The sequence below is a fragment of the Pseudochaenichthys georgianus genome, unplaced genomic scaffold (assembly GCF_902827115.2).
Source record: "Pseudochaenichthys georgianus unplaced genomic scaffold, fPseGeo1.2 scaffold_1124_arrow_ctg1, whole genome shotgun sequence".
In the NCBI taxonomy this organism is placed as follows: Eukaryota; Metazoa; Chordata; class Actinopteri; order Perciformes; family Channichthyidae; genus Pseudochaenichthys; species Pseudochaenichthys georgianus.
In genome coordinates this window covers 1-23,323 of record NW_027262075.1, presented here as the reverse complement: position 1 = coordinate 23,323, position 23,323 = coordinate 1, and the positions used below count along the sequence as shown (strand labels likewise).

The 23,323-nt window shown below is 46.5% G+C and overlaps 1 protein-coding gene across 1 annotated transcript; it reads right to left on the bottom strand.

Moving 5' to 3' along the window:
- Positions 1-147: 147 nt before the first annotated feature.
- Positions 148-21,562, bottom strand: LOC117440681 (kinesin heavy chain-like; the record flags this gene model as incomplete). The annotated part of the gene is made up of 13 exons (XM_034076919.1): positions 21,223-21,562; positions 13,439-13,526; positions 13,135-13,208; positions 11,508-11,612; positions 11,009-11,057; positions 9,216-9,271; positions 8,248-8,335; positions 6,010-6,134; positions 5,748-5,852; positions 5,494-5,642; positions 4,271-4,419; positions 3,934-4,103; positions 148-216 (listed from the first exon to the last, which is right to left on the bottom strand). Coding segments are annotated over exons 1-13 (1,362 nt in total), but the record flags the coding sequence as incomplete, so codon positions are not given.
- Between the last annotated feature and the right edge of the window lie 1,761 nt (positions 21,563-23,323).

Genomic DNA, 23,323 nt, shown 5'->3' with positions numbered 1-23,323 from the left:
GGAGGGATGATGGAGGGGTGATGGAGGGATGATGGAGGGATGGAGGGAGGATGGAGGGATGACGGAGGGGTGATGGAGGGATGACGGACAGGTTAGACGCACAGTATGACGGAAGCTAGGCCCTTTGAGAGCGTTCCGGCGGCTCACCTCTTCCTGGTCCATCAGCTGCTGCTTGAGTCTCTCCGCCGCCTGGCTGTGATGGTTGATGTCATCGTCCTGAAACATCAGCCAGAACATTTCATCAGAGACTCCAGCGAGCCGGCTGGCCGGGTCGCCCCGAAGCACAGACTGAAATACCCCGAGGGGCAATAACCCTGCCTGGGATATACCCCTTGGTGGAATATACCCTTCATGTTTCTGTCAATTCATTAACGATCTGTAAACATTGCTAGTTTTTTATGTTTTTTAAGATACTGCTACTTAGTTTATTTTCGTTTACTTATCTACAATTAGTTTTTAACTTATTTATTTGTTTCTATTATTAAGAACGTGTGCATGCTCTTGTTGTACCGTAAATGTCCCCGCTGCTGGTACAGGTAGGACTCACCTTGTAATCCAGCTGCTGGTACAGGTAGGACTCACCTTGTAATCCAGCTGCTGGTACAGGTGGGACTCACCTGTAATCCAGCTGCTGGTACAGGTAGGACTCACCTGTAATCCAGCTGCTGGTACAGGTGGGACTCACCTTGTAATCCAGCTGCTGGTACAGGTGGGACTCACCTGTAATCCAGCTGCTGGTACAGGTGGGACTCACCTTGTAATCCAGCCGCTGGTACAGGTGGGACTCACCTGTAATCCAGCCGCTGGTACAGGTGGGACTCACCTGTAATCCAGCCGCTGGTACAGGTGGGACTCACCTGTAATCCAGCCGCTGGTACAGGTGGGACTCACCTGTAATCCAGCTGCTGGTACAGGTAGGACTCACCTTGTAATCCAGCTGCTGGTACAGGTAGGACTCACCTTGTAATCCAGCTGCTGGTACAGGTAGGACTCACCTGTAATCCAGCTGCCGGTACAGGTGGGACTCACCTTGTAATCCAGCTGCCGGTACAGGTGGGACTCACCTGTAATCCAGCTGCTGGTACAGGTAGGACTCACCTGTAATCCAGCTGCTGGTACAGGTGGGACTCACCTTGTAATCCAGCTGCTGGTACAGGTAGGACTCACCTTGTAGTCCAGCTGCTGGTACAGGTGGGACTCACCCTGTAATCCAGCTGCTGGTACAGGTAGGACTCACCTTGTAGTCCAGCTGCTGGTACAGGTGGGACTCACCCTGTAATCCAGCTGCTGGTACAGGTAGGACTCACCTGTAATCCAGCTGCTGGTACAGGTGGGACTCACCTTGTAATCCAGCTGCTGGTACAGGTGGGACTCACCTTGTAATCCAGCCGCTGGTACAGGTGGGACTCACCTGTAATCCAGCTGCTGGTACAGGTAGGACTCACCTTGTAATCCAGCTGCTGGTACAGGTAGGACTCACCTGTAATCCAGCTGCTGGTACAGGTAGGACTCACCTTGTAATCCAGCTGCTGGTACAGGTAGGACTCACCTTGTAATCCAGATGCTGGTACAGGTAGGACTCACCTTGTAATCCAGCTGCTGGTACAGGTGGGACTCACCTGTAATCCAGCTGCTGGTACAGGTAGGACTCACCTTGTAATCCAGCTGCTGGTACAGGTAGGACTCACCTGTAATCCAGCTGCTGGTACAGGTAGGACTCACCTTGTAATCCAGCTGCTGGTACAGGTAGAACTCACCTTGTAGTCCAGCTGCTGGTACAGGTGGGACTCACCTGTAATCCAGCTGCTGGTACAGGTAGGACTCACCTTGTAATCCAGCTGCTGGTACAGGTAGGACTCACCTGTAATCCAGCTGCTGGTACAGGTGGGACTCACCTTGTAATCCAGCTGCTGGTACAGGTGGGACTCACCTGTAATCCAGCTGCTGGTACAGGTAGGACTCACCTGTAATCCAGCTGCTGGTACAGGTAGGACTCACCCTGTAATCCAGCTGCTGGTACAGGTAGGACTCACCTTGTAGTCCAGCTGCTGGTACAGGTGGGACTCACCCTGTAATCCAGCTGCTGGTACAGGTAGGACTCACCTGTAATCCAGCTGCTGGTACAGGTAGGACTCACCTGTAATCCAGCTGCTGGTACAGGTAGGTCTCACCTTGTAGTCCAGCTGCTGGTACAGGTGGGACTCACCCTGTAATCCAGCTGCTGGTACAGGTAGGACTCACCTGTAATCCAGCTGCTGGTACAGGTGGGACTCACCTTGTAATCCAGCCGCTGGTACAGGTGGGACTCACCCTGCAATCCAGCCGCTGGTACAGGTAGGACTCACCTGTAATCCAGCTGCTGGTACAGGTAGGACTCACCCTGTAGTCCAGCTGCTGGTACAGGTGGGACTCACCTTGTAATCCAGCTGCTGGTACAGGTAGGACTCACCTTGTAATCCAGCTGCTGGTACAGGTAGGACTCACCTTGTAATCCAGCTGCTGGTACAGGTAGGACTCACCCTGTAGTCCAGCTGCTGGTACAGGTGGGACTCACCTTGTAATCCAGCTGCTGGTACAGGTAGGACTCACCTTGTAATCCAGCTGCTGGTACAGGTGGGACTCACCCTGTAGTCCAGCTGCTGGTACAGGTGGGACTCACCCTGTAGTCCAGCTGCTGGTACAGGTGGGACTCACCTGTAATCCAGATGCTGGTACAGGTGGGACTCACCTGTAATCCAGCTGCTGGTACAGGTGGGACTCACCTGTAATCCAGATGCTGGTACAGGTGAGACTCACCTTGTAATCCAGCTGCTGGTACAGGTAGGACTCACCTGTAATCCAGCTGCTGGTACAGGTGGGACTCACCTGTAATCCAGCTGCTGGTTCAGGTGGGACTCACCTTGTAATCCAGCTGCTGGTACAGGTAGGACTCACCTGTAATCCAGCTGCTGGTACAGGTGAGACTCACCTTGTAATCCAGCTGCTGGTACAGGTAGGACTCACCTGTAATCCAGCTGCTGGTACAGGTAGGACTCACCTGTAATCCAGCTGCTGGTTCAGGTAGGACTCACCTGTAATCCAGCTGCTGGTACAGGTGAGACTCACCTTGTAATCCAGCTGCTGGTACAGGTAGGACTCACCTTGTAATCCAGCTGCTGGTACAGGTAGGACTCACCTTGTAATCCAGCTGCTGGTACAGGTAGGACTCACCTGTAATCCAGCTGCTGGTACAGGTGGGACTCACCTTGTAATCCAGCTGCTGGTACAGGTGGGCTCACCTGTAATCCAGCTGCTGGTACAGGTGAGACTCACCTTGTAATCCAGCTGCTGGTACAGGTGGGACTCACCATGTAATCCAGCTGCTGGTACAGGTAGGACTCACCTGTAATCCAGCTGCTGGTACAGGTGAGACTCACCTTGTAATCCAGCTGCTGGTACAGGTGGGACTCACCTTGTAATCCAGCTGCTGGTACAGGTAGGACTCACCTGTAATCCAGCTGCTGGTACAGGTGAGACTCACCTTGTAATCCAGCTGCTGGTACAGGTAGGACTCACCTGTAATCCAGCTGCTGGTACAGGTGGGACTCACCTTGTAATCCAGCTGCTGGTACAGGTGGGACTCACCATGTAATCCAGCTGCTGGTACAGGTAGGACTCACCTGTAATCCAGCTGCTGGTACAGGTGAGACTCACCTTGTAATCCAGCTGCTGGTACAGGTAGGACTCACCTGTAATCCAGCTGCTGGTACAGGTGGGACTCACCTTGTAATCCAGCTGCTGGTACAGGTAGGACTCACCTTGTAATCCAGCTGCTGGTACAGGTGGGACTCACCTGTACCAGCAGCTAGTACAGGTGGGACTCACCTGTAATCCAGCTGCTGGTACAGGTAGGACTCACCTTGTAATCCAGCTGCTGGTACAGGTAGGACTCACCTTGTAATCCAGCTGCTGGTACAGTTCGGTGATGAGCGTCTCGTACTGCGTCTTCTCTCCGTCTGACAGCGGTGCAGGGGGCGGGACCAAGCTGTCAATCACTGCTGAGGTCTCACTGCTGCTCTGCTTGTTCCTGCTGCTCAGCTGCTCCACCACAGGTACCGACTCACCTGAGGAGTTAACATCTCAAACGTTATCAAAACGTCCTCTGACAACCCAACAGTTTTACTGTCATTAGCTTTTCTCCCTTCAAGATGCATGTATTTTGACGCATGGTTCATAATCAATAAAGACATCATAATAATTAAAGATTCAACTCAATAAACTTCCTGTTTACCTTTCCTCCAGCGCTTCAGCTCGTTCTCCAGTTTCTGGATCACGACGTTCAGACCCCGGTTCTTCTCCTTCTCCTTCTCGTACTTCTTCTTCCACTCCTCAGCCGTCAACTCCAGGTTCACAGACACCGTGTTCTTTATGGTCTTCGCTCTGAGACACAGAGACAACACTCAGACAACTGTGCGCTATCTGACAGGAAACAGCTGATGGACGGACTGATGGACGGACTGATGGACGGACTGATGGAAGGACTGAGGGACGGACTGATGGACGGACTGATGGAAGGACTGATGGACGGACTGATGGACGGACTGATGGACGGACTGATGGAAGGACTGATGGACGGACTGATGGAAGGACTGATGGACGGACTGATGGACGGACTGATGGAAGGACTGATGGAAGGACTGATGGACGGACTGATGGACGGACTGATGGAAGGACTGATGGAAGGACTGATGGACGGACTGATGGACGGACTGATGGACGGACTGATGGAAGGACTGATGGAAGGACTGATGGAAGGACTGATGGACGGACTGATGGACGGACTGATGGACGGACTGATGGACGGACTGATGGAAGGACTGATGGACGGACTGATGGACGGACTGATGGACGGACTGATGGACGGACTGATGGACGGACTGATGGACGGACTGATGGACGGACTGATGGACGGACTGATGGAAGGACTGATGGAAGGACTGATGGACGGACTGATGGACGGACTGATGGAAGGACTGATGGAAGGACTGATGGACGGACTGATGGACGGACTGATGGAAGGACTGATGGACGGACTGATGGAAGGACTGATGGACGGACTGATGGACGGACTGATGGAAGGACTGATGGACGGACTGATGGAAGGACTGATGGAAGGACTGATGGAAGGACTGATGGAAGGACTGATGGACGGACTGATGGACGGACTGATGGATGGACTGATGGACGGACTGATGGACGGACTGATGGACGGACTGACGGATTGTGTGTGAATTGATAAAAAGCCTTAATCAGCCTTAATGCTGCACTAATCTCAGTATGTAATCTGATGATGTTCAGACAGAAAGGACGTAAACAGTTTGACCCCAGTCCTGGACCTTGTTCTGTCTCGTGGCGTTGATGTAATGTGTCCTTCCAGATAACCCCCCCCCTCCCCCCATCAGACCGTTTCACAGAGAAGTGCTTCATGCTCCAACAGGTGAGTGTCTGAGGTACCTCTGTCCGAACATGAGGGTGGACTTGGTCTCGGCCTCGTTGTAGGCTGAAGGCGAGCAGCAGATGATGATGGTGGTCCGGCAGTTTCCCCCCAGAGAGTCCTGCAGGATCCGGGTCATCTTACTGTCTCTGTACGGGACGTGGGTTTTCTACAAACACACATCAGTTAGTGGTGCAGGAATGAGTCCCAGGACTCCTAACGTTTAGACTACATAAAGTTCAGCTTGTGATACTCGGGTTATTTCTGGACTCACCGTTCCTTCGCTCAGAGCAGCGATCACGTTCCCGAGAGCCGACAGAGACTTGTTGATGTTCTTGGCTTCGTCCAACACGGCGCCTTCTGCCCCCGTCTTACTCACCTGGACAAAAACATCGTCATTCAACGGGTCTCAATGTTATCTTTCTAAGAGTGTGTTATTTGTATCGGTTTGATTTAGATGTGTGACTCTGGATGTTTCTGTGCTGCTCTCTTTGGAAAGGTTGACGTGGTGAATGCAAAGCTAATTCTAGCCGTACCTTCTCGCTCCCGGCCAGGTCCACCAGGTAGAGTTTCCCCGACAGTTTAAGCTCCGTCTCCACGTTCTCCTGCTTGATGTTGATCTGGAAGATGCTGTGGCTGCGAGAGCTGTGCTCGTTCATGTCTGACAACGAAACAAACAAATGCTGCGTCAGGACCACAAAACACCGTGGACACCGTGAACACCGTGAACACCGTGGACACCGTGAACACCGTGGACACCGTGAACACCGTGAACACCAGGAACACCGTGGACACCGTGAACACCGTGAACACCGTGAACCTCGTGGACACCGTGAACACCGTGGACACCGTGAACCTCGTGGACACCGTGAACACCGTGGACACCGTGAACCTCGTGGACACCGTGAACACCGTGGACACCGTGAACCTCGTGGACACCGTGAACACCGTGGACACCGTGAACACCGTGGACACCAGGAACACCGTGGACACCAGGAACACCGTGGACACCAGGAACACCGTGAACCTCGTGAACACCGTGGACACCAGGAACACCGTGAACCTCGTGAACACCGTGAACACCGTGAACCTCATGGACACCGTGAACACCGTGGACACCGTGGACACCGTGAACACCGTGAACACCGTGAACCTCGTGGACACCGTGAACACCGTGGACACCGTGAACCCCGTGGACACCGTGAACACCGTGGACACCGTGAACCCCGTGGACACCGTGAACACCGTGGACACCGTGAACCTCGTGGACACCGTGAACACCGTGGACACCGTGAACACCGTGGACACCAGGAACACCGTGGACACCAGGAACACCGTGAACCTCGTGAACACCGTGGACACCAGGAACACCGTGAACCTCGTGAACACCGTGAACACCGTGAACCTCATGGACACCGTGAACACCGTGGACACCGTGGACACCAGGAACACCGTGGACACCAGGAACACCGTGGACACCAGGAACACCGTGGACACCAGGAACACCGTGAACCTCGTGAACACCGTGAACACCGTGGACACCGTGAACACCGTGGACACCAGGAACACCGTGAACACCGTGAACGCCGTGAACACGTTGAACGCCGTGAACGCCGTGAACACCGTGGACACCGTGAACACCGTGGACACCGTGAACACCGTGGACACCGTGAACACGTTGAACACCGTGAACACCGTGAACACCGTGGACACCGTGAACACGTTGAACACCGTGAACACCGTGAACACGTTGAACACGTTGAACACCGTGAACACCGTGAACACCGTGAACACGTTGAACACCGTGGACACCGTGAACACAATGAACACCATGATGATACATCAATAATATCCCACTGCTGGATTGAAAAACGGAGGTTGCTAACAAGATTCTAAATGAGACGACTAAGTCGAATAGTAGGAGCAGCAATAGTAACAAAAGTATTGATAGTAGTAATAACAGTAGTAATAGCAGTAGTATTATTTGTAATAGCAGTAGTAATAGCAGTATTATTGTTAGTAATAACTGTAGTAATAGCAGTAGTATTATTTGTAATAACAGTAGTAATAGCAGTATTATTATTTGTAATAACAGTAGTAATAGCAGTAGTATTGTTAGTAATAGCAGTAGTAATAGCAGTAGTATTATTTGTAATAACAGTAGTAATAGCAGTAGTATTATTTGTAATAGCAGTAGTAATAGCAGTATTATTGTTAGTAATAACAGTAGTAATAGCATTAGTATTATTTGTAATAACAGTAGTAATAGCAGTAGTATTATTTGTAATAACTGTAGTAATAGCAGTAGTATTATTTGTAATAACAGTAGTAATATCAGTAGTATTATTTGTAATAACAGTAGTAATAGCAGTAGTATTGTTAGTAATAGCAGTAGTAATAGCAGTAGTATTATTTGTAATAACAGTAGTAATAGCAGTAGTATTATTTGTAATAGCAGTAGTAATAGCAGTATTATTGTTAGTAATAACAGTAGTAATAGCATTAGTATTATTTGTAATAACAGTAGTAATAGCAGTAGTATTATTTGTAATAACAGTAGTAATAGCAGTAGTATTGTTAGTAATAGCAGTAGTAATAGCAGTATTATTGTTAGTAATAACAGTAGTAATAGCATTAGTATTATTTGTAATAACAGTAGTAATAGCAGTAGTATTGTTAGTAATAGCAGTAGTAATAGCAGTAGTATTATTTGTAATAACAGTAGTAATAGCAGTAGTATTATTTGTAATAACAGTAGTAATAGCAGTACTGACTGGTGACGGCGACGTGCCGGTTGGCTTTCCCCTCGTCGATGACGTCCATCACTTCATTTGGACTGGAAACAAAACGCTCCGTGCAGCCCTGACAGGAAGTACAGGAAGCACACAGTATGAGTACTACAGTACTGACAGGAAGTACAGGAAGTACACAGTACGAGTACTACAGTACTGACAGAAAGTACACAGTACGAGTACTACAGTACTGACAGGAAGTACACAGTACGAGTACTACAGTACTGACAGGAAGTACACAGTATGAGTACTACGGTACTGACAGGAAGTACACAGTATGAGTACTACAGTACTGACAGGAAGTACACATTGACACAGTACTGACAGGAAGTACACAGTCTGAGTACTATAGTCTGAGTACTACAGTCTGAGTACTACAGTAGTACTACAGTCTGAGTACTACAGTATTAGTACTACAGTATTAGTACTACAGTCTGAGCACTACAGTCTGAGCACTACAGTATTAGTACTACAGTCTGAGTACTACAGTATTAGTACTACAGTCTGAGTACTACAGTCTGAGTACTACAGTATTAGTACTACAGTGGTACTACAGTCTGAGTACTACAGTATTAGTACTACAGTATTAGTACTACAGTCTGAGTACTATAGTCTGAGTACTACAGTCTGAGTACTACAGTGGTACTACAGTCTGAGTACTGCAGTATTAGTACTACAGTCTGAGTATTACAGTATTAGTACTACAGTCTGAGTACTACAGTGTATTAGTACTACCGTCTGAGTACTACAGTGTATTAGTACTACAGTATTAGTGCTACAGTATTAGTGCTACAGTATTAGTACTACAGTCCGAGTACTACAGTGTATTAGTACTACAGTCTGAGTACTACAGTCTGAGTACTACAGTGTATTAGTACTACAGTCTGAGTACTACAGTGTATTAGTACTACAGTCTGAGTACAACAGTATTAGTACTACAGAGTACTCACCTTCACAAAGGGAACTCTGTTCTTGTCCTCGTGAACGGCCAGGTTTGTCTTCGACACTAAAAGATGAAACACATCCGTCAGCTTTAAAAATATATATATAAACATATACAGTGGGGCAAAAAAGTATTTAGTCAGCCACCAAGTTCTCCCACTTACAAAGATGAGAGAGGCCTGTAATGTTCATCCTAGGTTCACCTCAACTATGAGAGACAGAATGGGGGAAAGAATCCAGGAAATCACATTGTAGGATCTTTAATGAATGAATTGGTGAAATAAGTATTTGGTCACCGACAAACAGACAAGATGTCTGCCTCTCACAGACCTGTACCTTCTTCTCTCAGAGCCTCCTCTGTCCTCCAGTCGTTACCTGTATCAATGGAACCTGTTTGAACTCGCTATCAGTATAAAAGACACCTGTCCACAACCTCAAACAGTCACACTCCAAACTCCACTATGGCCAAGACCAGAGAGCTGTCAAAGGACTCCAGAAACACAATGTAGACCTGCACCAGGCTGGAAGACTGCATCTGCAACAGGTAGCAGCTTGGTGTGAAGAAATCAACTGTGGGAGCAATTATTAGAAAATGGAAGACATACAAGACCACTGATAATCTCCCTCGATCTGGGGCTCCACCAAGACCTCCCCCCGTGGGGTCAAAGTGATCACAAGACCGGTGAGCAGAGATCCAGAACCACACGGGGGACCGAGTCCATGACCTGCAGAGAGCTGGGACCAGAGTAACAAAGGCTACCATCAGGAACACACTACGCCGCCAGCCAGGGACTCAAACCCTGCAGTGCCAGACGTGTCCCCCTGCTGAAGCCAGGACAGGTCCAGGCCCGTCTGAAGTGTGCTAGAGAGCATCAGAGGATCCAGAAGAGGATTGGGAGGATGTCATCTGGTCAGATGGAACCAACATAGAACTGTTTGGTAAAAACTCAACTAGCCGTGTTTGGAGGAGAAAGAATGCTGAGTTGCATCCAAAGAACCCCTACTGTGAAACATGGGGGTGGGACCATCATGCTTTGGGGCTTTCTGCAGAGGGACCAGGACGACTGATCCGTGGAGAGGAAAGAATGAACGGGGCCATGTATCGTGAGATTTTGAGTGACAACCTCCTTCCATCAGCAAGGGCATTGAAGATGAAACGTGGCTGGGTCTTTCAGCATGACAATGATCCCAAACACACCGCCCGGGCAACGAAGGAGTGGCTTCGTAAGAAGCATTTCAAGGTCCTGGAGTGGCCTAGCCAGTCTCCAGACCTCAACCCCATAGAACATCTTTGGAGGGAGTTGAAAGTCCGTGTTGCCCAGCAACAGCCCCAAAGCATCCCTGCTCTAGAGGAGATCTGCATGGAGGAACGGGCCAACGTACCAGCCACAGTGAACACCTCGTGGAGACTACAGAACACCTTTGACCTCTGTCGTTGCCAACAAAGGGTATAAAACAAAGTATTGAGAGGAACTTTTGTTATTGACCAAATACTTGTTTTCCATCATTTGCAAATAAATTCTTTAAAAATCAGACAATGTAATTTTCTGGATTTTTTTCTTCTCATTCTGTCTCTCTAGTTGAAGTGTACCAGGAGGAACATTCCAGGCCTCTCGTCTTTTTAAGTGGGAGAACTTGCACAGTTGGTGGCTGACTAAATACTTGTTTGCCCCACTGTACATATACATTACATCACATTGCATTTAGCTGACGCTTTTATCCAAAGCGACTTACAATAAGTACATTCGACCAGGAAGACACAGTACATATAAATATTACTATATTAAATATGTTGACTCACCATCCAGTAAGTCTCTGATTTTATCCAGATAGATTTCAAAATAAGAGACCTGCAGAAAGAGGCAGACATGGTTCATTGAGCAGTAATACATGATACTATAATAACTGTGTATTTCTACACATGTTATTATCTAGATGTTATATTCATAACAAGCTGTAGTATGATTAATACTTAATCTCCTGTGAATGAACACCCGGTGTGTTTTACGTGTTGTATGGCATGCAGAGAGCAGAGCAGCAGGTCAGAAACATATGGAGCGCAGCGGGACCCTGAACGCATCGCTGCTCCCTCTGCAGGACGCATGCACACAGGCTCATATAAACACCTGCTATTACATATCAGATCAAATAAAGAGAATAACCCTCAGGAAGCAGGAGAAGTGCTGCAGTTCCTCCTCTAGGGGGCGCTCTCTGTCTCAGATTAACCTCTATGTTAACCCTGACATCAGACAGGTGTCTGAGAGGCAGACAGGTGTCATAGGCAGACAGGCAGGTCTCACCTTGATGTGGAACTCCAGGTTCTCGTCCATGGCGTAGATGTGGTCGAAGATATCCTGAGAGATTCTGGGGATGATCCCCATCAGACGAGGGCTGTGCAGACTCCCCTGAGGATACACTCAGTTACTCACCAATACCCACTGTTAATACTCGCTGTTAATACTCACTAATACTCACTGTTAATACTCGCTACTACTCACCATTAATACTCACTGCTAGTACTCGCTACTACTCACTGTTAATACTCACGAATACTCAGTAATACTCAATAATGCTCAGTAATACTCATGTTATTACTCAGTAATACTCGGTAATACTCAGTGTTAATACTCACTGTTAATACGCACTGTTAATACTCACTGTTAGTACTTGGTAATACTCGGTGTTAGTACTCACTAATACTCACTGATACTCACGAATACTCACGAATACTCAGTAATACTCATGTTATTACTCACTGTTAGTACTCGGTAATACTCAGTGTTAATACTCACTAATACTCACTAATACTCACTGATACTCAGTAATACTTAGTAATACTCGTGTTGTTACTCAGATTAAGTGTGTACTCAGATTAAGACTCAGCGCTGGATAGTGCTGCGTACCTGGACTCACATTCAGGTTCAGGTCCGGACTCAAGTCCAGAGGTTCAGGTTCAGGTCCGGACCTGAACCCATGTCTTGTGTCAAGTTGTGTGAGTAACTAAAGGGAACTTATTGAGCTAATTATCAATTGAAAATCAACTCAGATTCAAACTCGTCAGGTTTATTGCGCTCCCTTCTAACTTGTGTCTACATTTCTCTAAAAAGTACAAATGTAAAAATAACACTTTTTGCCAGTTAGTCTACAAATGACTTCTGACAGCAACTACAGTGAACTACTACAAAGTTCAAACATTGATTTCATTCACCAAACTAAAGTAACCGAACAGTCCCTGAGCTGACTGAGCCTATAAAGCGTTGCTGAAAGGTCGAGTGTAGAGTAGACTATGCATTACACTGTTACACACCTACTATACAGTATACACTGTAGTGACTGTACAGTCAGAGTGTACTGTACTGTCTGTACACCATGTCTTTTCTACAACTCTACATGTGTACATTATACAGTACATACTACATACATAGTGATGTACATACTGTTAGAAATTAAAATCAATGTTGATATGGCCTAATTTTGAATTAAATACACTATTTAATTTAAATCAGTTTTATTCTGAAAAAAACCGGAAGTTCACACTATTTACTTAATACTTTTATTCTGAAAATTCTTCACTTCCGGTTAGCATTAGCATGTGGCGAAATGCTACGTTTCCAAACCGTGAGTCGAAGGTGAAATCACATGTGGTGTTGTACACTGAGCACACTGGGGTTAGCACTCATGTATTGACGCTGAATAACGTTTATCAGGGAATGTTTAAATAACCGCAGACACCAGAATATACGTAAGTGCTAGTTGTTTTGCGAGTCCAAGTACCGGTTCGGCGTACCGGTACGCAGCACTAGCGCTGGAACAGAACACTTCAGGGAAATGGGTTTTGTTCTGATGATGCGTTCAGGTGCACGCGTTCTGATGATGCGTTCAGGTGCACGCGTTCAGGTGAGAGATGGAGAGTAAGGAGAGTCTGACCTCCATGGTGTGAGTCTTTCCTGATGCCGTCTGGCCGTAGGCGAAGATCGTCCCGTTGTACCCCCCCAGCACGTCTGGAACACACACATTGCATACATGGAACAACAACATACATCAAACACAACAACAACAACAACATCATCATCATCATCATCATCAACAAATAAATGAAATAATGATATCAATAAGAAAATATAAAAATAATTACCACAGTAATAATAATAAAATAAATAACAGTATAATAATAATAATTGTATTAAAATAAATAATAATGATAAATAATGATGACAGAGAAGGAGCTGACCTTTGACGATCTGCTTGGCGCAGGAGTCGTAGACCTGGACCTGCTCAGAGTCCGGAGCGAGGACTCTGTCGAACACATACGGCTTCCCCTGGAGCACACACACACACACACACACACACACACACACACACACACACACACACACACACACACACACACACACACACACACACACACACACACACACACACACACACACACACACACACACACACACACACACAGACACACACACACACACACACACACACACACACACACACACACACACACAGCTGTTATTACACATCTTTAATAATGATATTGATTTTATTAATTATACATATTGGATATTTAATAATTGGATTGACTAATTTATAATATTAATTATTTTGTATTTTCTTTATATTGACAAAATTAATTGTATTGAGTATATTTCTAATATTATTGATGTTGATTGTATTTATTATTTTAACAGTATTTATTCTAATCTTTCATGAAGTAAAACAAATACTTCCAGATTCTGAAATGTCCACAATTTAACACAGGACCAGAACAACCAATAATAACAATCAAGGGGTCACAGGGAGAGTATTTCCCATGAGGCTTTGCAGCAGCTGGCCCGCATCTCATTAAATCAGGAAATGAAATTAGTGGCAGGAAGTTTACGGTCGAATTCATTCATCCTTTCAAAATAAGAGAGAAAGGATCACTGGTTTCTCTCCAAAAGCTTTATAAATAATAATAATAATATATAAATAAAGACTTACGAGGGATTCGTCTTGGTGTTTTTGGTGCATGGATAAATATACATAAAAATAAAATGAAAACACGGATAAAAAACTATTGTAATAAAACTATAATAACATAGCAATATTTAAATTGAACAAATGAAGCTCAGTTAGCGCCAGTGGTGTCGTGGGGATTTCTTTACTGGGAGACGCTATTTTAATCAGGTCATCCCAAACAATGCCACACAAGTGCGCACGCGTGCAGTGCACTCACACAGTCTAGCACCAGGAGTCTGGCACCAGGAGTCTAGCACCAGGAGTCTGGCACCAGGAGTCTGGCACCAGGAGTCTAGCACCAGGAGTCTAGCACCAGGAGTCTAGTACCAGGAGTCTGGCACCAGGAGGCTAGAACCAGGAGTCTGGCACCAGGAGTCTAGAACCAGGAGTCTGGCACCAGGAGTCTAGCACCAGGAGGCTAGAACCAGGAGTCTGGCACCAGGAGTCTGGAACCAGGAGTCTGGCACCAGGAGTCTAGCACCAGGAGTCTGGCACCAGGAGTCTAGAACCAGGAGTCTGGCACCAGGAGTCTAGCACCAGGAGTCTAGCACCAGGAGTCTGGCACCAGGAGTCTAGCACCAGGAGTCTGGCACCAGGAGTCTAGCACCAGGAGTCTAGCACCAGGAGTCTGGAACCAGGAGTCTGGTACCAGGAGTCTAGCACCAGGAGTCTGGCACCAGGAGTCTAGCACCAGGAGTCTGGCACCAGGAGTCTGGCACCAGGAGTCTGGAACCAGGAGTCTGGCACCAGGAGTCTTGAACCAGGAGTCTGGCACCAGGAGTCTAGAACCAGGAGTCTAGAACCAGGAGTCTGGCACCAGGAGTCTAGCACCAGGAGTCTAGAACCAGGAGTCTAGCACCAGGAGTCTAGCACCAGGAGTCTGGCACCAGGAGTCTAGAACCAGGAGTCTAGCACCAGGAGTCTAGCACCAGGAGTCTAGCACCAGGAGTCTGGCACCAGGAGTCTAGCACCAGGAGTCTGGCACCAGGAGTCTAGCACCAGGAGTCTGGAACCAGGAGTCTGGCACCAGGAGTCTTGAACCAGGAGTCTGGCACCAGGAGTCTAGAACCAGGAGTCTAGAACCAGGAGTCTGGCACCAGGAGTCTAGCACCAGGAGTCTAGAACCAGGAGTCTAGCACCAGGAGTCTGGCACCAGGAGTCTAGAACCAGGAGTCTAGAACCAGGAGTCTGGCACCAGGAGTCTAGCACCAGGAGTCTAGAACCAGGAGTCTAGCACCAGGAGTCTGGCACCAGGAGTCTAGAACCAGGAGTCTAGCACCAGGAGTCTAGCACCAGGAGTCTGGCATCAGGAGTCTGGCACCAGGAGTCTAGCACCAGGAGTCTGGCACCAGGAGTCTAGCACCAGGAGTCTGGCACCAGGAGTCTAGCACCAGGAGTCTGGCACCAGGAGTCTAGCACCAGGAGTCTGGAACCAGGAGTCTGGCACCAGGAGTCTTGAACCAGGAGTCTGGCACCAGGAGTCTAGAACCAGGAGTCTGGCACCAGGAGTCTAGAACCAGGAGTCTAGCACCAGGAGTCTAGCACCAGGAGTCTGGCACCAGGAGTCTAGAACCAGGAGTCTGGCACCAGGAGTCTAGCACCAGGAGTCTAGCACCAGGAGTCTGGCACCAGGAGTTAAATCAGAACTGTATTCAGCTCGCGTTACATTTGAACAACGAGTAATCTGATTACAGTTACTTTCGTAAACCTGAAGTGAATACATTTTGGATTACTTATTGGAATTATTGGTGGAAAGATTTCCTCACAACATTTAATATTCATTACTAAAGGTACAGCCTTGTCTGGTGCCTTGCTCAAGGGCACCACGGCAGGGCAGGAGGTGAACTGGGACCTCTCCAAGTAGAAGTCCACACTCCAAATAGGTCTGGTCGGGGACTTGAACCGGCGACCCTACGGCTCACAGTCCAAGCCCCTACTGACTGCCATAGATTTAGTCCCTAATTTTGCTCTCAAAATGGACCAGATTGATGCATTTAACTTCGACATTTAAAAACAAATCTTCCCGGGGGAGCTTGCCCCCGGACCCCCCTAGAGGAGGTGATGGACCTCACCTCCTCTAGGGGGGTCCGGGGGCAAGCTTGCTCCTGGACCCCCCTAGAGGAGGTGAGGTCCACCACCTGCCCACACCCCCTGTTAAATTGTCTCACCCACATTGAGGATGCTTCCTACGCCCATGTTTTATTCCATGTGTCAAGTCAGGCAAATTGGGTCCAGATGTTATCGCATCAAAGATCTGTTAACATTAAAATCACTAAATATATGCCGTAACTATTTTGCTCTCGGCAACTCAAGGGCTCAGGTAATGTGATTACTATATGAATAATGGTCCAAAATAACATTAAAGGCAGAGGATTTTTTGTTAAGTACATACTTTCGTCGCCGGCCGGCCGATACATGCCGCGCATTAAGTGGGCCTGTCTGTCAATTAATCCCCGGGCCACTTTTTCCCCAGTCCGCCCCTGCCTATGTCTCATTATATCAGACCTATGTCTCATTATATCAGACCTATGTCTCATTATATCAGACCTATGTCTCATTATATCAGACCTATGTCTCATTATATCAGACCTATGTCTCATTATATCAGACCTATGTCTCATTATATCAGACCTATGTCTCATTATGTCTCATTATATCAGACCTATGTCTCATTATGTCAGACCTATGTCTCATTATATCAGACCTATGTCTCATTATATCAGACCTATGTCTCATTATATCAGACCTATGTCTCATTATATCAGACCTATGTCTCATTATATCAGACCTATGTCTCATTATGTCTCATTATATCAGACCTATGTCTCATTATGTCAGACCTATGTCTCATTATATCAGACCTATGTCTCATTATATCAGACCTATGTCTCATTATATCAGACCTATGTCTCATTATATCAGACCTATGTCTCATTATGTCTCATTATATCAGACCTATGTCTCATTATGTCTCATTATATCAGACCTATGTCTCATTATATCAGACCTATGTCTCATTATGTCTCATTATATCAGACCTATGTCTCATTATGTCTCATTATATCAGACCTATGTCTCATTATATCAGACCTATGTCTCATTATATCAGACCTATGTCTCATTATGTCAGACCTATGTCTCATTATGTCTCATTATATCAGACCTATGTCTCATTATGTCAGACCTATGTCTCATTATGTCTCATTATATCAGACCTATGTCTCATTATATCAGACCTATGTCTCATTATGTCAGACCTATGTCTCATTATGTCTCATTATATCAGACCTATGTCTCATTATGTCTCATTATATCAGACCTATGTCTCATTATGTCAGACCTATGTCTCATTATGTCTCATTATGTCAGACCTATGTCTCATTATATCAGACCTATGTCTCATTATGTCAGACCTATGTCTCATTATGTCTCATTATATCAGACCTATGTCTCATTATGTCAGACCTATGTCTCATTATGTCTCATTATATCAGACCTATGTCTCATTATATCAGACCTATGTCTCATTATATCAGACCTATGTCTCATTATGTCTCATTATATCAGACCTATGTCTCATTATGTCAGACCTATGTCTCATTATATCAGACCTATGTCTCATTATGTCAGACCTATGTCTCATTATGTCAGACCTATGTCTCATTATGTCAGACCTATGTCTCATTATGTCTCATTATGTCAGACCTATGTCTCATTATGTCTCATTATATCAGACCTATGTCTCATTATATCAGACCTATGTCTCATTATATCAGACCTATGTCTCATTATGTCAGACCTATGTCTCATTATGTCTCATTATATCAGACCTATGTCTCATTATGTCTCATTATATCAGACCTATGTCTCATTATATCAGACCTATGTCTCATTATATCAGACCTATGTCTCATTATGTCAGACCTATGTCTCATTATGTCTCATTATATCAGACCTATGTCTCATTATGTCTCATTATATCAGACCTATGTCTCATTATGTCAGACCTATGTCTCATTATGTCTCATTATGTCAGACCTATGTCTCATTATATCAGACCTATGTCTCATTATGTCAGACCTATGTCTCATTATGTCTCATTATATCAGACCTATGTCTCATTATGTCTCATTATATCAGACCTATGTCTCATTATGTCAGACCTATGTCTCATTATGTCTCATTATGTCAGACCTATGTCTCATTATGTCTCATTATATCAGACCTATGTCTCATTATGTCTCATTATATCAGACCTATGTCTCATTATGTCAGACCTATGTCTCATTATGTCTCATTATGTCAGACCTATGTCTCATTATATCAGACCTATGTCTCATTATGTCAGACCTATGTCTCATTATGTCTCATTATATCAGACCTATGTCTCATTATGTCTCATTATATCAGACCTATGTCTCATTATATCAGACCTATGTCTCATTATATCAGACCTATGTCTCATTATGTCAGACCTATGTCTCATTATGTCTCATTATATCAGACCTATGTCTCATTATATCAGACCTATGTCTCATTATGTCAGACCTATGTCTCATTATGTCAGACCTATGTCTCATTATGTCAGACCTATGTCTCATTATATCAGACCTATGTCTCATTATGTCAGACCTATGTCTCATTATATCAGACCTATGTCTCATTATGTCAGACCTATGTCTCATTATGTCAGACCTATGTCTCATTATGTCAGACCTATGTCTCATTATGTCAGACCTATGTCTCATTATGTCAGACCTATGTCTCATTATATCAGACCTATGTCTCATTATGTCTCATTATATCAGACCTATGTCTCATTATGTCAGACCTATGTCTCATTATGTCTCATTATATCAGACCTATGTCTCATTATATCAGACCTATGTCTCATTATATCAGACCTATGTCTCATTATGTCAGACCTATGTCTCATTATGTCTCATTATATCAGACCTATGTCTCATTATATCAGACCTATGTCTCATTATGTCTCATTATATCAGACCTATGTCTCATTATATCAGACCTATGTCTCATTATATCAGACCTATGTCTCATTATGTCAGACCTATGTCTCATTATGTCAGACCTATGTCTCATTATGTCTCATTATGTCAGACCTATGTCTCATTATGTCTCATTATATCAGACCTATGTCTCATTATGTCTCATTATATCAGACCTATGTCTCATTATATCAGACCTATGTCTCATTATGTCAGACCTATGTCTCATTATGTCAGACCTATGTCTCATTATGTCAGACCTATGTCTCATTATGTCAGACCTATGTCTCATTATGTCTCATTATGTCAGACCTATGTCTCATTATGTCAGACCTATGTCTCATTATGTCAGACCTATGTCTCATTATATCAGACCTATGTCTCATTATGTCAGACCTATGTCTCATTATGTCTCATTATGTCAGACCTATGTCTCATTATATCAGACCTATGTCTCATTATGTCAGACCTATGTCTCATTATATCAGACCTATGTCTCATTATGTCTCATTATATCAGACCTATGTCTCATTATATCAGACCTATGTCTCATTATGTCAGACCTATGTCTCATTATGTCTCATTATATCAGACCTATGTCTCATTATGTCAGACCTATGTCTCATTATGTCAGACCTATGTCTCATTATGTCTCATTATGTCAGACCTATGTCTCATTATATCAGACCTATGTCTCATTATATCAGACCTATGTCTCATTATATCAGACCTATGTCTCATTATGTCAGACCTATGTCTCATTATGTCAGACCTATGTCTCATTATATCAGACCTATGTCTCATTATATCAGACCTATGTCTCATTATGTCTCATTATGTCAGACCTATGTCTCATTATATCAGACCTATGTCTCATTATGTCTCATTATATCAGACCTATGTCTCATTATATCAGACCTATACGTACGAAACGCTCTGGGGGTCAAACGGCTCTGTGTGTACGCCATATACGATCATAGCCCTGCCTCTCCCCACCTCTCCTGCTCACCCGCGTCATTGCTGATGCGTTTCGCCAACAACAACAACAACAAAGGCGGATCACAGGGCTGCGTTCGTGCTCCAGACGCGACCGACCACGATACAGATGTTAGTGAAACAGCTCCTCGACCACAACCATCAGCAACACGTGGACCTGGAGAACTACATGCTGCTAAATCCACCGCGGGGAATAACCAGAAGGGCAACCAGGCAACCATGGCAACCAGCGCGGGGGTCTTCTTCGCTGCTTTTGGTGTATGTTGTGGCGGAGGCACAGCGCCACTCACAGGCCAGGCATATGTACTGCAGCGTCTCCAGCGGGGCGAGCACTCTCGTGCGGACGGAAGACTTTTTGAACGACTGGTTTGTTTCCGTCTCCGTGTGGACGGGGTTTTATATTCTCCCTCAGTATTATTATATTCTCTGTTGAGTATTATTCATATATTCCTTTGTTCCAGATCTCTATCAATATTTCATAACAGAAACAAACAAACATGTTCTTGTCTGTCTTTTGAAGGTGAGATGGACTCATTATCAGTCATACATTATAGTTTATTATTTATTTATTGTACTTAAGTAATTAATTATTCACATTTATATTCAATTCACTTAATAAACTGATTTGTAATTATTATTTCTAAACCTCCATGAAATGAATGTATTAGAGAGAAGATACGAGAGGACTCTATTCGTCCTGAAGCAAGTAGTTCCAGAAAGACAGTACGTGTAGTGGCTTATTATAGAACATTAGTATTAATAATGATAATAATAATATTGTACATGTTATATAGCAGAGAGTGTGTAATGACTGAGGATGAAGATGATGATGAAAAAGCCTCTTGATGATGAAGGAGTTCCGGTTTCCATTGTTGCTGACAGGCCGAGGGTGTGCCACACACACACACACACACACACACACACACACACACACACACACACACACACACACACACACACACACACACACACACACACACACACACACACACACACACACACACACACTCACCGCGACCACCACGGTGTCCTCTCCGCTGAATTTGGGGATGTCCTTGTCTCCTCTGCTCCTCTCGGACTCGTTGAGAGGTCTGAAGCGACACATCACCTTCACCCCGCAGAGCCCGCATCCCGCAGCCTCCTCCATCCCAGAAACACACCGGAGCACCGGGCACAGAGAGCCAGAAACACCGGGCACAGAGAGCCAGAAACACCGGGCACAGAGAGCCAGAAACACCGGGCACAGAGAGCCAGACACACCGACCCTCCGGCTGAGAAACGCCCGCAAACAGGGCCTCTCGCTCGGCTTCTCTTCTCTTTTCTTGCCGGTCAGGTTGATGCTGCTCCGGTAGACTCACCGTCTGTCTGTGTTCTCCATCAGACTGAACACTCCCACCTGGAGGAGCCGCGGTGCACTCTGGGACATGGAGTCCTGCTGCTGGAACATCATCACAACCAATCAGAGTACTTCATTTAAACTGGGGATTTACTGGGGTTAAGAATGAAAGAATATCAAATATATAAATATAAAATGTTAAAGTTAGAATGCACAATAAAAGATACAATTAAAAATATTTAAATAAAAGATGAAATAAAATATTTAAAATAAAATATTTAAATAAAAGATTTAAATAAAAGATTCCACATACTGTATCCACGCACACATGAGATACAAAGGTAAGGATGTGGAGAAAGAGACAAATCAGACTGAACCACCTGGAGGAGCCGCGGTGCATTCTGGGACATGGAGTCCTGCTGCTGTCCGTCTATACATGGAGACCATCACAACCAATCAGAACACATTATTTATCCGGGGGAAATGTTTCATTCAGAAAGAAAGAAAATAAAAAGATACAAATAAAACTATTTAGGTAAATATATGTTATTAAAATGTGAGTGTGGGACACAAAGATGCAATTTAAATAAATATAATAAAACAAATATGTTTAGAAATACAAGGTATTAAAGGTAGGGTACGAATGGAGAAAGCAGCTCGAGTGCGCTAGAATTAGAAAGTACAACCGGAAACAATCTGCCCCTTCCTTCAGACTTCCTCACAGAGCCCCTTCCTCACAGAGCCCCTCCCCAACACACGAACGCGCACATGACCAATGAGGGCACGAGATCAGTTTGAGCCCAGATTGAACAGGCAGGTAGCCCCCCCTCCCTCTGCGAGGTGAGCCCCCCCCTCCCTCTGCGAGGTGAGCCCCCCCCCCCTCACTCTGCGAGGTGAGCCCCCCCCTCACTCTGCGAGGTGAGCCCCCCCTCCCTCTGCGAGGTGAGCCCCCCCCCTCCCTCTGCGAGGTGAGCCCCCCCTCCCTCTGCGAGGTGAGCCCCCCCCCCTCACTCTGCGAGGTGAGCCCCCCCCTCACTCTGCGAGGTGAGCCCCCCCTCCCTCTGCAAGGTGAGCCCCCCCCTCACTCTGCGAGGTGAGCCCCCCCCCTCCCTCTGCAAGGTGAGCCCCCCTCACTCTGCGAGGTGAGCCCCCCCCTCCCTCTGCAAGGTGATCCCCCCCTCACTCTGCCCCCCCCTCCCTCTGCAAGGTGAGCCCCCCCTCCCTCTGCAAGGTGAGCCCCCCCCTCCCTCTGCGAGGTGAGCCCCCCCCTCACTCTGCAAGGTGATCCCCCCTCCCTCTGCGAGGTGAGCCCCCCCCTCACTCTGCAAGGTGATCCCCCCCTCACTCTGCCCCCCCCTCCCTCTGCAAGGTGAGCCCCCCCCCCCCCTCTGCAAGGTGATCCCCCCCTCACTCTGCAAGGTGATCCCCCCCTCACTCTGCCCCCCCCCTCCCTCTGCAAGGTGAGCCCCCCCCCCCCCCCCCTCTGCAAGGTGATCCCCCCCTCACTCTGCCCCCCCCCCCTCCCTCTGCAAGGTGAGCCCCCCCTCCCTCGCCCCCCCCCCCCTCCCTCTGCCAGGTGAGCCCCCCCCCTCTGCAAGGTGATCCCCCCCTCACTCTGCCCCCCCCTCACTCTGCAAGGTGAGCCCCCCCCCCCCCCCTCTGCAAGGTGATCCCCCCCTCACTCTTCCCCCCCCTCCCTCTGCAAGATGAGCCCCCCCCCTCTGCAAGGTGATCCCCCCCTCACTCTGCCCCCCCCCTCCCTCTGCTACCTCGCTGC